At 30.7% G+C, this 16,542-nt stretch overlaps 1 protein-coding gene across 1 annotated transcript; it reads right to left on the reverse strand.

Moving 5' to 3' along the window:
- Positions 1-649: 649 nt before the first annotated feature.
- Positions 650-3,240, reverse strand: LOC126723467 (WAT1-related protein At5g07050). Its single transcript, XM_050426889.1, has 7 exons — positions 2,940-3,240; positions 2,761-2,823; positions 2,349-2,465; positions 2,001-2,241; positions 1,717-1,878; positions 1,415-1,566; positions 650-1,094 (listed from the first exon to the last, which is right to left on the reverse strand). The coding sequence occupies exons 1-7, from the start codon at positions 3,137-3,139 to the stop codon at positions 848-850; spliced, it is 1,182 nt and encodes a 393-aa protein (XP_050282846.1). The 5' UTR covers positions 3,140-3,240; the 3' UTR covers positions 650-847.
- Positions 3,241-16,542: the final 13,302 nt, after the last annotated feature.

Consider the following 16,542-nt stretch of genomic DNA (forward strand, 5'->3'; position numbering starts at 1 on the left):
CGCAAATATTATAATAAGATAATTGCTAGAATAAGTATATTATAAAGATAGTTTCAAACCAACACCTCCAATATCATGTTGATGAGATCTTTCAACCAAACATGCATGTAATTAAGTAATGTCAAATATTATACCCTAGCTAACTAAGATACCCTTCTCAAGAACTCTTTATGCTGCAGAATAGAATCAATGAGGGTGATTTTGCTTAATTCCACCACCCCAATAAATACCATAAAGCTAGGATTTTGAACTTAAAAAAAATAATGAAAGAAAGGGAAAGAAGAAGAAGAAGAAGAAGATATAGTTGCTAGGATTGACCTTTCATTGATAATGGTTTCCCAATTGTATTATACCATAGTATGTGATACTTGTTATAATCAAGTACTGATGCATAAGGAATAGCTAAGTCATGTGCATGCTTGGTCACTTGTGGAACTACAGCTAGAGAGTAATGGTGGCATCAGATGCAAAAATACATAGATGCACTTTAAGATTCTGACAACATTACCAAGTAAGGATTCAATTGGTGCAACACATATAAATATGTCAACCACTACCATCAGTGGAATCTGAATCAGACGTCAGCTATTATAAAATAGAATCAAAAGTTCTATAAAGTTATTCAATGAAGACACCGGGCGCACCCAAATTGAGATAAAGGAAAACTCTAGGATTCTCATATATAATTCCATTATAGATTTATATAAAAGTCTTTTTGAACTATTATTATTAGCTAAGATACAACACCACAAACTCCCATATTATATAACTTCTAAGAAGAAAAAAGGATAACAGAATTGGGGATGAAAAGACAAAAAGGCCCATCCCAATGCATCCATTTTGATAATTATGGCTTTGTGTCTTGATTGCCTTTCATGGGCATGGTAATGGCCATAGAAGAGAGCTTGTCTCCTTTTCCCTTTCCCATTTCTATTTCATCAGCTTCAATATCTTCCATTCTTGTTGCATCTCCATTTACTTGTGTACTCTTTATGACATCTGGTATTTCCTCAACTTTATTCTCTATGGTCTCTTTGTGCTTTCCCCATAGGACTGAGTAAAGCCCCATGACAATCAAGATAGAACCAATAATGCTGCACCCACCCACAAATGAAGTTTACTTGTTAGTGTTGTAGTACAAGAATTATTGAAAAACAATCATATGGCAAAAAAGGAGATTAATGAAAACAGTATTGGTGATAATAATAGTGCTATTATTACGATGATTATAGAAGTTATGCACTTATATTTCAAGAAAGATTCTATAGAGATATTTATATCTTTGGATAAGGATGCCACAATTAAGGGATAATAGTATACCTTGAAGAGAATAAGCTTTATATACATACATATTTATTCATTAAACAAACTTTATATGCATGCATGCAAATAAATCAAGTGAAGAGGAAATTACCTTCCGAGGAAAAAATTTTCTTTCAGGATGAAGGAGCCCATAAAGGCTACAACTATCAGCATCAAGGGGCTAAAAGCAGTTGCGAAGACAGGGCCTTTTTTCTTTATCACTAGTCCTTGGACATAATATGAAATGCTTGATGTTACGATTCCCTGCACATATTTCTAAAAGATTAACAAGCTATTCACACGATCTAATAGTCCTCACGCATACATGTACTTTGGTAAATTACTAACTATTCCAAAAGTTTTATTACAAAATAATGAATTTAATTATTATTCTAAAAACACAAGGAGACTTACAGCATAGGCGGCAGCAAGGAGATTCATGTCAAAGCCAATTTTCCAAACAGATGGTTTGTGTTCTACAACAAAGGTGACAGCAATGGCTTGTAGAGTGCCCACAAAGCACATCAGAGATGTAAGAGAGAGTTGATGATTCTTGTATGTCTTCAAAGCATGGGCCTGGACAAAAAAAAGTTACATAAAAACAAATTTTTAATTTTCATTTTCATTTAAAAGTAAAAAAAAAAAAAAAAAAAAAAAAAAAAAGGTAATTTCCCTACTAATTCTATTGCAGGACTTACTTGTAAAACAAAAAGGCCAGCCCAGGCAAGAGTAGCAATGATAAGAAACATAGAGCCCATGAAATAGTTCTTGCTAACGGTTCCAGTAGTATCTGTGGTATAAGAGTTTTGAGGCAGGTTGTGCTTCGACCCCAACACGGGGCCCTGGTAAAAGGTCATTAACAAAGCTCCAGCCACTGTCACTATAGTTCCCACTAGCTTCGCTTGGCACCGTAATTTTTTCAGGTCAAGCTTCTCCATCCTTTTCATTGCACCAGAAATATATTAAAACCACTTGGCCAATATTCATGAGGACAAAAAGAATATTAATTATGAGATGATGATTTTGGTTAATTTGCTTTTGCATACCTGAATATGACAGCCATTACAAATGTCATAGCAGGGAGCATGTTGCTCATTGCACACGAGAAAGTTGGTGTTGTATATTTCAGCCCCACATAATAGAAGTTCTGATCAATCACAGGGCTATATATCACACACACAAAAGTTCATTGTCAGAATTATTATATAAAGCCAGAGAATTAGATATGATGAACTTGATGTATAAACATGGAACATGATCCTCTTGAAAGTGTCTATTTTACTGTTAAGAATTTATATCAGTGTATATAGTATCAAGTTGCTTAAAATATTAACGTGAAACTAAATACACCTTCAGATTTGTAATATATATAATCTTGACCATAAAATGAATCCATTTAAAATAGAGAGAGATCATGGCATATGCATGATGCTTATAGATGGTTTAGAAAGGACTAACCCCAGAAGAGCTAACACAAATATCTGAATGAAAACTTTAAATGTGATTCTGGGTTGCGCTTTCCTGAAATATTAGACCAAACATTCATGTATAGATATCAGAATTTGTAAAGCTGATTATTATTTCATGCAGAGTGGAAATTAAAAACTAAAAAGCTTGTACACAGATTCAGTTCGGACCTTTCAAAATATAAAGCAAAGGGGGCTATGACTGCGGTTGCAATGGCATGGCGATAAACCACAAGCACGTAGTGGCTCATCCCTCTGCTGAGAGAAACCTTGGTGATAATATTCATTCCGGCATAGCCGAATTGTAATGATATCATTGCAAAGTAAGGTTTTGAAGTTTCTAGGAACTTGCTTAGCTTCTCCATTTTCATGGGAAAGGAAAGGGACTTTGCCAAGAAAATATAACTGAGAAAAGAGCTATCTGCAAAAGCAAAGAACGCCTGAATGTGTGTTAGAGTGTTAGAGAGAAGTATGGGGAGTTTCTCACATATTTATAGTAGTAGTAGTAGTGGAAAATCATTGTTCATTTATAAATTATATTATATATTATAATTTATATGTATGAACTTATACTTTTAGAGAAAATGATATTCCTTATGGAAAATTGAACACTAGCTAGAGAGTTGTTGATGTCGTATCAGCAAGTTTATATATTAGACCCATATCAACATATAAAAGAAAATATTGATGAGCGTGCTATATGGTCCATTTATAAATTATATTATATATTATAATTTATATGTATGAACTTATACTTTTAGAGAAAATGATATTCCTTATGGAAAATTGAACACTAGCTAGAGAGTTGTTGATGTCGTATCAGCAAGTTTATATATTAGACCCATATTAACATATAAAAGAAAATATTGATGAGCGTGCTATATGGTCCATTTATAAATTATATTATATATTATAATTTATATGTATGAACTTATACTTTTAGAGAAAATGATATTCCTTATGGAAAATTGAACACTAGCTAGAGAGTTGTTGATGTCCTATCAGCAAGTTTATATATTAGACCCATATCAACATATAAAAGAAAATATTGATGAGCGTGCTATATGGTCCATATCATTCAAGTAAGTAGTAAGTGTATTTTATAGATTCAAGCTATATGTATCTTATTGTCCTCTCAAAAAAGAAAAAGAAAAAAGAAAAAAGAAAAAAAGAGCTATGTATCTTATTGATATTCTTGGCCGCCAGTATCATTCCTACCTTTTTTTTTTCTTTTTTTTTTTTACTACAAATAATAATAAAGTTCTTATATATTAAAAAAAAAATAAAGTTATGTACTTTATAGAATATTAAAAGCTTTATTTATACGGCTAATTTTCTTTCTCTCTCTTACTCGGTACTTTTGGTTACCTTAATAAAGTTTTCTACCATTCTTTCGAGAATTAGAATTTGTAGAACAATTTTATAGTCATCTAACAATTTCTACCATTCTTTCACTTGTGGAGTTCTCTAACAATTTCTGGATCACTCAAATTGGTTAATAAATGATAAATTAAAGATCAAATCTTTTAGAATTCTTAGACCATTCTACCACATACTCTCGAGTGAGATATTATATATATAAAGATGTATTCAAGTTACACCTGGTGTAACTCTTTAAAGTTACACATTTTTTCAAACTATTAGATTTAAGTAAATTCAATGGTTAATTAAAAAAAGACTCACATTATCACAAATATTCTTATTAAGATCTCATTAATTGTCCTCATTTATTATATTCTAAATCTATCTCTAAACCCAAAAACGTTTGAGTCTGAATCTACGTTTCTCTCTTTGTCTCCTTCACCATTGCTCCACGTCCACAAGTTGCCGGCAGGGAAAAGAAAAAAAAAAAGCTGAACACTAACAATAGAGGTTTGTGAGTGCTCTGTTTCTATTTTTCTTTTTCTTTTTTCTTTTCCTGGTTTGTGAGTTCTCTATTTTGGTTTCTTTTCTGGTCTGACTCTCTCTCTCTCTCTCTCTACGTTTCTTTTCTGCATCATGCTTGGTACATTGTTTGTGTTAATAGTCTGACAGACCAAATGAGTTAAAGAGAATTGAAGCCGCTGGTGGAAAGGTAGGGCTCAAACCATGGAAAGAAAGGGATTTGCAAAGGGGAAGGCTACTTCATTGTGTAGCCTACTGTCACTTTTTTTTAAAAAAAAAAAAGTGTTTCATTATAGGAAACTATTGAAAAACAAAGCATCTTAGATTTTTGTGAAGATTTGTCAAGCTACTGTTCTGGATTGTAGTGTTCGTAAACGATGCAATTTATTTTGTTTAGCCATGGTATTGAACTCTCAAGTCAAAGAAGTTCTGCTTTGTTAAATATTGTACCTGCTGGGCTTAAGTTTACAGTATCAACAAAATCATCTTTGTACTTAAAGCTTGCATAAACTTTGCATAAGTTACAAAGTTTTCATATTTCCATTTGATTTCACAGTTTGGTAGTGACTTTTCTTTAAGTGAATTTATTTTTTCTTTCTCATTTTCCATTTTCTCTATTTGTATTCCTAAATAGCAGTTATAAATACTATATTTGTTACAAATTTTGTTTAGAGAGATTGCGTGGAGGTCTGGGATGAGAGTGATTTCCGTGTGCAATGGTCCTTCCAAGAGTCTTCTCAAATAGGTTTCATCATGGGTCAAAGATGGGATTTGAAGAAAGGACAGCCCCCATGACTGCAACAATGTTTGGAAGAAAGGCTTGAAGTTGAAATTAGTCATGTCGATGTTAACAAGGCTTGTGGTTTGAATGGGCCATGACACTTAATTGTGTTATTGCTTGGGCATTTGCTATTTCAGTTGAGGTTATTAAACTCTAGTTTGACGCTTCAGCAGTTCATTTTGTCAAGTTGCAACTATGAACTGTTTTCAATTTATTCTGGCTATTTCTTTGCTTTTGTAGTAATTGTATTTAAGTAATATTGTGTAATAGTACATCTATATATTTGGAGTGGATGTTATATTCTTAGATAGCCATGCATTTTGGGTATGAATTGTAACATAAGTGTGAAAAATGGGAAACTCTATTTCATTTTCAGTTGTAAGTTTGTGCTGAAAAATAAGTAAATAAAAGGTTACTCTTTCAATATTATACCCAATACAACTTCAATCAGAGTAACTTTTTAGCTTGAGAGAGTTTTCCTAAACATCATAGCAATGTAAAGATAATAACAAAAAAAAAATATTATGTAAAAGTTAAAAACAAGATGTGTAGATAATTTAGAGAAAGGATGTCGATGGCGGATTGGAGACAAGAGAGGTGCATTCATTTGGCAAGATAGGCTCCATACCCCTACCACATTCCAAATTTGCTAACCAAAACCTCCTAATTTACAAGATGCCCCAGTGATCTCTCTAACTAACATGGAAAAAAGATGCTGGAAAACTGAACTGATCAGCAACTTATTCTCAAGAGAAGTCATAGATGCAATTTTGGCTATTCCTCTTCTAATACGAGATAAAATAATTTGGAGTTTCAAACCACAGTTAATAGTGCCTATCGTGTGGCTAGCGAGGCTAAATTTCCAACAATAGAGGAGACTTCCATGGGCAACAATAAGAAACAGTTTTGGTCAGCATTGTGGAAGACCAAAATTCCAAATCCCATTAAACTGATTAAAGTCCTCACAAGGAGGGCATGCCATAATGAAATTCCTACTTATGAAAATCTTAGTAGGTGAGGAGTTCCAGTGGAACCATGGTGTCCCTTATGCAAGCTTCAGGTACAAAGATGATTTTGTTGATGCTGTAAACTTAAGCCCAGCAGGCACAATATTTAACAAAGCAGAACTTCTTTCACTTGAGAGTTCAATACCATGGCTAAACAAAATAAATTGCATCGTTTATGTACACTACAAATACAGAACAGTAACTTTACCAATCTTCAGAAAAATCTGATATGCTTTGTTCTTCAATAGTTTCCTACAATGAAGCCCTTTTTAAAAAAAAGTGACAGTAGGCTACACAATGAAGTAGCCTTCCCCTTTGCAAATCCCTTACTTTCCACGGTTTGAGCCCTACCTTTCCACCAGCGGCTTCAATTCTCTTTAACTCATTTGGTCTGTCAGGCTATTAACACAAACAATGTACCAAGCATGATACAGAAAAGAAACGTAGAGAGAGAGAGAGACCAGAAAAGAAACAAAAACAGAGAACTCACAAACCAGAAAAAAAGAAAAAAGAAAAAAAAGAGAGAAAAGAATAGAAAAATAGAAACAGAGCACTTATAAACCTCATTGTTAGTGTTCGGCTTTTTTCTTTTTTTTGGCCGGCAACCTGTGGAGGTGGAGCAGTGGTGGAGGAGACAGAGAGAGAGAAAGGTAGAGAGAGAGAGTCAAACGTCAAACTTTTTTGAGTTTAGAGATAGTTTAAAATGTAATAAATGATGGCAATTAATGAGATATATTTGTAATAATGTGAGTCTTTTTCTAATCGTTAGATTTACTTAAATCCAACGGTTTAAAAAATGTGTAACTCTAAAAAGTTATACATTTTCTAAACTATTGAATTTAAATAAATCCAACGGTAAAAAAAAAAAAAATCTTTATTAAATGTTATCTTACCTTTAATATCTCAATGAGAGTTTCTCATTGAGCTTGGTGAGAGAGTGTAATTAAAGTTGTGTTTGGGATTTGAGAAATAGTTAATTTATTTTACTTTTTAGCTTATTTTTACTTCTAAAGTAGGTCTCATAGCACTATTAAGTGGGTCCTATTGCTCCAAAATTCAACTTTTAGTTTTTTTTACTACATGAGTAATGTTACAGTCATAAATATTGTAAGGACTTAATTTGTAATGACCCCAAAATGATATTGGGTTCGCACGTTGAGGGCCCAAACAATATAATTTGTAGAGCATGGGCTTGAAAGGCTAGGCTTTGGTCACCGGACGATGGTTAGTCATGGTGCTCATACAAAAATAAACCATTTTTGCTCGAGAAGTCTTTCTCCTCGGTACGGCCTGAGAGGCTCTGGTTCTTGGCCTTTTTTCCCAGCCCCTTCTTTTGGATTGCTTACTTCTTCTTTTATATTAGCCTTTACCCCTCCTGTAACGTCCACGTGTAGGTTCAACTTTCCAGGGCTGATACTTGTCCCATCAGCCCATACCCAAAGTGGTTGGGGGTGGTTGTAAAAGCTGAAAAGCATTGCTCTGTCTGGTGCAGAATATTTAATTGCAGTAATGGCAGCCTTCCCTTTGTCCTTTGTCGCCATATTGTCCAGGGGTCCTTTCTCTATCAACGCAGATGTGTTCGATTTTTCCCAAAACTGTTCCTATATCGTTCTTGCCCTTTCTTTTAGGAGTGCCCTGGGGATGCCGAGGACAGAGTCATCCTCGGCTATGTCTCAAGGCTATTTGGACTTTCATTGTATGTCCTCGGCTATATCCCTCCTCGGCTCGGGTCTTGGGCCCTAATGTAAAGTGGGTCTAGGTCACAAATTCTCTGGCCCCACAACTATTTTACAACATTTTAAAAAAATGTTGAAGTGGTCAACTTCTTATTAGTTTTCATTTATGTTTACCTTTAATATCACTTTTTTTCATTTATCAATAACCGTTTACCACATCAGTAGTTTATAAATTTTTTTATAAAATAATTTGTATCTTTAGCTTTATTCTTTTCTACATACTTTCAGCAAAAAAATTTCAACTTTCACAAAATAATCAACTCTCAAACGGAAGTGTATGTATTTAGCAGTTAGTTTGTTTCTCAAAAAATAATAAAGTGAGTGTTGTCCCACATCGTTTGAGTGTTTAACGGTTAGTTTGTTTCTAAAAAAAAATTAAATAATATCTCATATATGATTTGTAATTCTCTACCATCTGCGGCTTGTCCCTCTCCAAAAAAAAAAAAAAAAAAAAAAAAAAAATCTGTGGCACTAATTTTGAACAGCTTCAAAATTCACATCATCGTCTCCATAAGTCCTTAAGTCCTTAAGTCCTTTTCAATTTTTTTTTTTTTTTAAATCTTATAAAGAATTCCAATAAAAAAAATTCAAACCCATTTGACCCACGAAAATTTCGAATCCAATCTCTAAAAATTGAATTCAAATAGTTGGCTACATATCTCGAAGCTGGCTTTTTCTTTGCAAGTATTCCTTGTTATTACGTAGTTTTATAATGATCGTTCTTTACTATTAAAATTAAACACTAATGAATTAACAATTTATACAATGACTTTTGTGTCAGCTATCAATACGATTCAAAACATTGGTTTTCATTCTAATTTTTAATATTTGTTGCATCCACCTTTGTATCATATGTCATTTTCATGCATATATTTTTCATAGTTGTTAGAAAGAGAAAAGAAATGAAATTAATGTAGAGAAATAAGCGGAAGAAAGAAAAAGAGACATGAAGAAGTTTTGATGGCTACATTTTTGTTACAATAAACTCATAATAGGGTTTTTATAAGAGGCTAAAGTCTATACTAATAGGATTACAAGACATGCAATACAAGTATAGATATAATGTTTAAATAGTTAAAACATAACTTTGATATCATGTTCCAAAGGAAAGAAGCAAATAAAATAATGTAAATATGGGACACTAAAAAGGATACCATTACTATTGGATTAACTTTGATATCATGTTCAAAAAGAAAGAAGCAAATAAAATAATGTAAATATGGGACACTAAAAAGGATACGATTACTGTTGGATTATCATTTAAACCCTTATCATAAATATTTGCTCATGAATAAACATGAATTTATATTATATATATATATATATTTGCAAAAAAAAAAAAAATTGTTTAATGTAAAATTTGACATACAAGGTAATCACATAAATAACCTATAATCCAATCAATATAGGTTAAATAAAATTTGATTTAGTGAGAGTTTATTAAGTGATATAAAATCAATAAAGTGTTACACCAATGTAACTTAATTAGTCTTAATCCACACACACTATATATATATATATATATGTGTGTGTGTGTGTGTTTGTCTTTACATATTTCCTTCCTTTATCATTCAAATATCTTTGCATCTCCATCCCTTGTTTTTCTCTTCTAATTGTATCCTTAAAATTCTTTGTTTACTTCTTCTAAGTACTCTATTTAACTATATTAGTATTAAATTTTTTTATAATAGTGGGTTTAGTTAGCTCAATCGGTAAAGTCTTTGATGGTTAAATAAGAGATTTAGGGTCCAATCCTCGCCTACATCAAAAATTGATTGGTGTCTTAGTTTGATGATAAAGATTTATCACCAAGAGCAGATACTATAGATTGAAATTCTCTCTAAAAAAAATTATAATAAAAATTGTTATGCTACTTTAACCACATTATATGTTACTTTAATGCTCTTAAATTATTTATGTTTTTAAGTTTCCTTATATTAAATTTTTTTTTATACAAGACAGAATTTATATTCTAACATAATCTAAGTGTATATGTGTGTGAAACCTCCTCCTGAAAACTTGAACCCTGGCCCTTATCCTCTACATCCTACAAACACTTATACTTGTGGAGTGATCATTGCACCAAGAGTGTGTGGTGATATTTTTCTTATATTAATTTGGCAATACCTTGCATGTAGAATTCATCTTCCTTTTCCTCTGCCATCTTTTGAATAATTTAATCACAAAAACTAATGTAGTGTACAAGTAGAAAAGGGAACCATTTCGGCCTAACACTTAACGTGGGATATGATTAAGGTATATATTAAGCAATAATTAGAAAAGATAAAATCCAAATTATCCACTTTGCATATATATATATATATATATATATGATACTTTAAAAAGGTTTATATATGTTTGTGAAGTTCTGATCCTCGAGAGAGAGAGAGAGGTGCGCGCTACGCGTGGCTGCACAATGGTGATTGGTAAGGGCATCTGAGTCACCTGGGTGGTGGGAGTGATCAGTGAGAGTGAGACAGTACCGAGTGAGGTAATAAGGTCATATGACATAGACCCCATTGTTATTAAAGTAAAAAAAGATTTGGATCCCCACCATGACGTTCATATACTGTGCAAATTAAGGCACTGTTTGATGATGATTGCATTGGGGTGCAATTATTTGTGTTTCAGAATGAAAACCAATAAAAACCTTAATCATTGGCCTTTTGCCTTATGGGCCATGAACATGCCACTTGTAACACCAATATTCACATACATGTAAGAGAGCAATGATGGATCCCAATGTGTTTTATAAGATGGGTTTGGTGTTTTATACGATGGAACGCAACATATTTTTAAGTTATACATTAATCATTTATTTTATGAAAATATTTATGTAAAATTGAAAAAATTATCAAGAAAGTCAGTCACTTTTTCATTTTCTCATAAAATTTTTTTTTAAAATGGTTTTAAAAACAAATGCTTTAAGGATATATGATAGTAAAACCTGTGATTTTAAAAACTTGTACAATCAATAAACCGTTTTTATACTGGTTCTTGGTTTTTATTTTGGACCTCTTTGATCGATTTTAAGCAGTTGTAGGAGTTTTACCAAACCGAGTTGGTACCCAATTACATCTATTACATAAGGTGTAATGGTGTATCACACGTGTTTGTGTGTGACACTCTTGACAAAGGTTGAATTCATGTAAAACCAAATAGCCAAACACAAATATATATATAATGTACATTTTCTTATTATACCATGTTGAGTACACACTTTTCTCTTGTACCATGTTTTTAACGAAAAAGTTTTTTTTTCACATTTTTTGTGTGACAAAAAAATGTTTTTCCAAAACATTACATACTCAATAAACCATCATAAATATATTCTAAACTACAAAAATTTCTGTCCATCAATAATGAACTCTCCTTTTACTCTTTCTCTCTATGTGTAGACTGATCATTAACTGATGTTGACTTACCATTAACTTTCTTTCACTCATTTTTCAAATAAATTTTGTTTCTCAAACATGATCTCTACCCTATGATCCAAATGCATGCCGACATATTGGATAAGGTGGAAATAATTTGTGTGCTTTCCTGCGCACAACTTCATGCAAGTATCATTAATTATCCTTTTAGTCTTGATGGAATTAAAAAAAAAAAAAATGACTTGGTTATCCAATTCCAAGCATAAGACGGGAGTGGTGACTAGATGACTAGTCCAATCATGGACTATTGCTTAAGTGAGTCACAACACTGTAGGAAACATTTAATGCCTATACTTAATTATATTATAAAGTAGCTTACATATGATGTATTTTTTTTTTTTTTTTTTTTTGAAGGGGAGCTTAAATATGATGTAATTAATTATCCCAAATTGTTTGTATGTATTTAGTGTTTGCTATTTATAATCTCAGTCTACAACTATAAATGTTAGACTATTTTGTAGTTGTACTCTAATCTTTGTAGTTGTACTCTGGTTATGTAATGTATTATAAACTCGGTTTAAAACACAATTATTACTATTTTCTTGTGTGTTCTAATAAGTATTACTGTTTACTCAAAACAAATAGGGATGTTTATCCCACATTGGTTGTGTGTGTCTAGTGTATGTTGTTTATAACCCCAGTCTACAACTACAAAAGTTAGGCCCTTTTGTAGTTGTACTCTGGTTATGTAATGTATTATAAACCCGGTTTAAAATATTATTATTACTATTTTCATATGTGTTCTAATAAGTATTACTGTTTACTCAAAAAAAAAAATTTAATTAATGAATAGTTTAATTCAGCCCAAAGATGAAGTTTTAAACTGGTTGCATACTTGCATAAGTCTTAGCGTAGCCAAAAAGTAGGGACAGACCCAGGTGGGGTCTAAGGGGCCCAAGCCCACCTTCAGTCCAAGTTTTTATTTTTTTAGTTATTATATATTTCATTTTTCGTAGTTTGGCTCCATTTCCAAAACCTTAGCCACCTTCTCCACAATCAACCTAGTTAGTTTAACCCAAATAGTAACTATCAAACCCAAAAACAATAAAAACATTCACAATGGTGATTGTATTTTAGCAAAAAAACTATTTTACCATCAAAGAACCAAAAAATATGTGTTATTGGAGAAGTTAAAACTATATTTTTTGCAACTACAATAAACTGGTATAAATACCAGTTGACTGTAGCAAGTTGTTAAAAATAAAATACAATATTTTATTAATATTATATCTCTTCCTTCAATTAAAAAAAAAAAAAATCAAATTCTCTCTCTTCCTTTATTATTTTAATGAGTTGTTTATATTATTTTAAATGAAGTAATAAAAAAATAGAACATTTAATATTGGGTGTATTGTAAAGTGAGATGGTAATATAGATAAAGTAATTTTTTGAGGTGCTAAAAGCTAAAAGTTTTAGCACTAGCTACCACTGTGAATGCTCTAACTTCAACAAAAAAAAAAAAAAAAAAACCTAGCCAATTTGGTATTAAATATATATATATATATATATATATTGTTTTTGTTTTTGTCTTTGTTAGTAGATGATTGCATCTTAATGTATTTAGAATTTTGAGGTGCTAGAAGCTAAAAGTTTTAGCAATACCACTGTGAATGCTCTAACTTCAAAAAAAAAAAAAAAAAAATCATAGCCAGCTTAGTATAAAAAAAAAACATTATTTTGTATTTATTTTTGTCTTTGTTAGTAGATGATTGCATCTTAATATATTTAAAAACAACGATTTTATGTATTTATAATTTTTTAATATTATATGGTGCTTAATTGGAGTTTTTTTTTTTAATTTTTTATTTTATTTTATACACTGGCCTCCGCTAGCTTAATATTGTGGGTCTGTACATGCCAAAAAGAAAAAGGGTTCAAACTTGGGGAAAGCTCGGAGACTTTCTTTCATTTCTTTTGGGTCTTTATTGGGTGGGGTTTTTATTACTTTTAATTGGTCCATCAAAAACTACATTTCCTTCTTTTCTCTTTTTTAAAATGTTTTTTTTTTTTTTTTTTTTTTTTTTTTTTTTTTTTTTTAATTACGTGCTTTATCGAGTTTCTCCCTTTTCTTAATAATTATCAATTTATCATCAACCAAAATTAATAATAAAATAAAATAAAAAAACTTGAATCTTTTTTTTTAGAAGGTTTAAATTTTCTATTTGAGCATCGGGAAAACTCATAATATATTTTTCGATTATCATATAGTTCAAAAAATACCCTAATCTGCCACAATGGTCGCCTCCGCTCATCCATTTTTTTCTGCCAAAAAAAAAAAAAATCCCTATTCATGGTAGTGCATATTTTAGACACTTAATACATATTTTCTTCACATAAAAAAAAAAAAAGATGATTATTGTTGTTGTAGTAAAAACAATTTATAAACGAGTTGTGGTAGGAATAACTAAGTGAGAATAGTGATTAAAACATAATATCCACGTATTGGATCTAATACTGTGTTCATCAAAACTTTTCAAGACAAAAAACTAAATTTATTGATGAAAAATCCAGAAAAGGAAGCACATGTGTGATAAGAGCAAGAAACTAGTTTAGAAAATAAATAAAAAGGTAATTTTGTTTGGCTTGATGGTCACTCCACATACAAGTACATAGTTTTTATGGGGTGGGAGGATAAGAGTCAAGGTTCAAGACTTCAAAAGGGAGCTCCACATATATATACACTCAAATTAGGTTAAAATAAAATTTTAATTTTTATATAAAAATTAATTTTGCTTAAGTGGCCTCTCTTATTTCTCAGCTTTCTCTTAAATTTCTATTGATTAAGAAAATTTATTTATTTTTGTATTTAAAACTATTTAGTTGCATAAAGCACCAAAACCATAAAAAAAAAATTTAAAAAAAATTCTAAAAAAATTTTGATATAATTTTTTTTTATTTATATAGAGGAGTCACAAGTTAGATGCTAGCTAACCATTTTTTTTAAAGCTTCTTTGGACTAATTGACTTCTTCAGAAGGCATATTTTAAATATGTTTTATATATATATAAATGTTGAGAAGAAAAGAGGAGGGGGGTTGGGGCCAAGAGGCCAGGGCCCCGGCCCTTTTCGGCTTCCCTTGGTCCCAGCGTGGGTTTATCCCTGTACTTTGATTAATTATTCTAAAGTCCAATAAGCTGATAGAAAAAAATAGAGAATTTACATTTTATTCATATTCATTACAATTAAGTTTCTAAGAAACAACTAATTTAAAATTTTAATCATTTTAAAAAAATTATTCTAAGTTACACTCAATAATTGAAGGTCAGTGCATGAGTTTTTTTTTAAACACCTAAACATGAGATAATGAAGATAATGCTCGAACTTATAACCATTAACTCTAGCAGCATGACAAACAATCACTTTTTCCAAAAGTTTTAATTAACTTAAGAATATAATGATACTAATAATTTGGTCATTATTTTCACAAATCTAACTATTTGATACTAATAAGGGGTACTTTTTTTTTGAGAATGCTAATAAGGGGTACTTGATATGTATTTGCTCTAGTTTCCCATTCATTATTTTACTTGAGATGTATTTACTCTAACATCCAGAAAAGACATAAAATGTATTGAATTAAAAGGGCCAGTCGTCCTAAAATTAGGATTCATTTATTATTGCAAATATTCACTTGTAGCATACTATATTTCAATGGATTGTCATAATATTTTTACTACAAAGGTGAGTGAAGTGAACACCTCGACTTTCAAGCTAATACCAAAATTAGGAAAATTAAAATGAAAATTTAGAGCAAAACTAGACTTCAATTAGAAATTAATATATGATTAGGAAGAAGCCACAATACTGATGACAATAACATGTTTGAAAAGGGATAAAAGGATACCATGCATCTGATACATGTAACCACTTTATTCTCACATGGGGGGACTCAACATGAAATGAAGTACGAAGTTATTTTTTTATTAAAAAAAACTCATGGTAATGAATTATCAGTTGGAGAAAAAAGTTATTTTCATTCAAAACACTTAAATTTTTTAATCAGCGAAAAAAAAAAAAAAAAACCTAATACATGGACGGAGTGTAATGTCTATTCTATAAGGAAAGCTAAACAAATACATGATAAGTTGTGATTGGTGGATCATAAAGTGGAACACAAAAAAAGTAGTACAGAGTATTTGTATTCTACATTGAACTACATCGCATAAGTATAATAAATAAGACCAAGCTTTTATAAGTTACATATACAAGAAATTGGCGTTTGTTAAAAATCAATTTATTAGTTGATTCATTAAAAAAATAGGATATATTGTTTTATATGTTGTATAAATCATGTTAATATATATGTAGAAAAATTATTATTTAATTAACTTATTGTAACTTAAAAAAAAAAAAAAAAAAAAACGATTGAAAAATCTATTTTAAACCCTATGTGATCTATGCATTAGAATAAACAAATAAATTCATTAAGTTTAGAATAATGCTAGAAATACAAACTATTTTACAAATTTTTTTACAAATGGTTAATGTGGTGAGTGATTATTGGTAAATGAAAAAGTGATATTACTGGTAGGCCTAAATAAAAACCAATAAGAGGTTGGTCACATCAACATTTTGTAAAAATATTGTAAAATAGTTTATAGTAGTAGCACTTCTCTTAAGTTTATTATGAACTCCACACATAAGTAGATATATACACATCAGCCACATATATAAACAGCCAAAACTAAAGTAATAATGATAATAATGAAAGTAGCAAAATCACACACATATTTGGCAACAAATTAAGTAGAAAACAAATGAAGAACCCTATAATGGAAAAACCACTATAGTAACCCAATCTTGTAGAAAATCTACTTTAAATGAATAGTCCATATTGATGGTACCTTTGCACAACTAAAATTTTTATTACAATCTCTACAAATGTCCCTATCTTAGTAGCCCTAAAACTTCTGAAATCCTCTTATGGTGATT

The sequence above is a fragment of the Quercus robur genome, chromosome 4 (assembly GCF_932294415.1).
Source record: "Quercus robur chromosome 4, dhQueRobu3.1, whole genome shotgun sequence".
Classification (NCBI taxonomy): domain Eukaryota; kingdom Viridiplantae; phylum Streptophyta; class Magnoliopsida; order Fagales; family Fagaceae; genus Quercus; species Quercus robur.

Excerpts from the sequence above, each read along its gene's own strand:
- LOC126723467 (XM_050426889.1), bottom strand. The coding sequence starts at position 3,139 with ATGAAAATGGAGAAGCTAAGCAAGTTCCTAGAAACTTCAAAACCTTAC. Across the intron at positions 2,824-2,939 it reads TTTGCTTTATATTTTGAAAG|GAAAGCGCAACCCAGAATCA; the intron begins GTCCGAACTGAA and ends CTAATATTTCAG. Across the intron at positions 2,242-2,348 it reads GTAATGGCTGTCATATTCAG|GATGGAGAAGCTTGACCTGA; the intron begins GTATGCAAAAGC and ends TGCAATGAAAAG.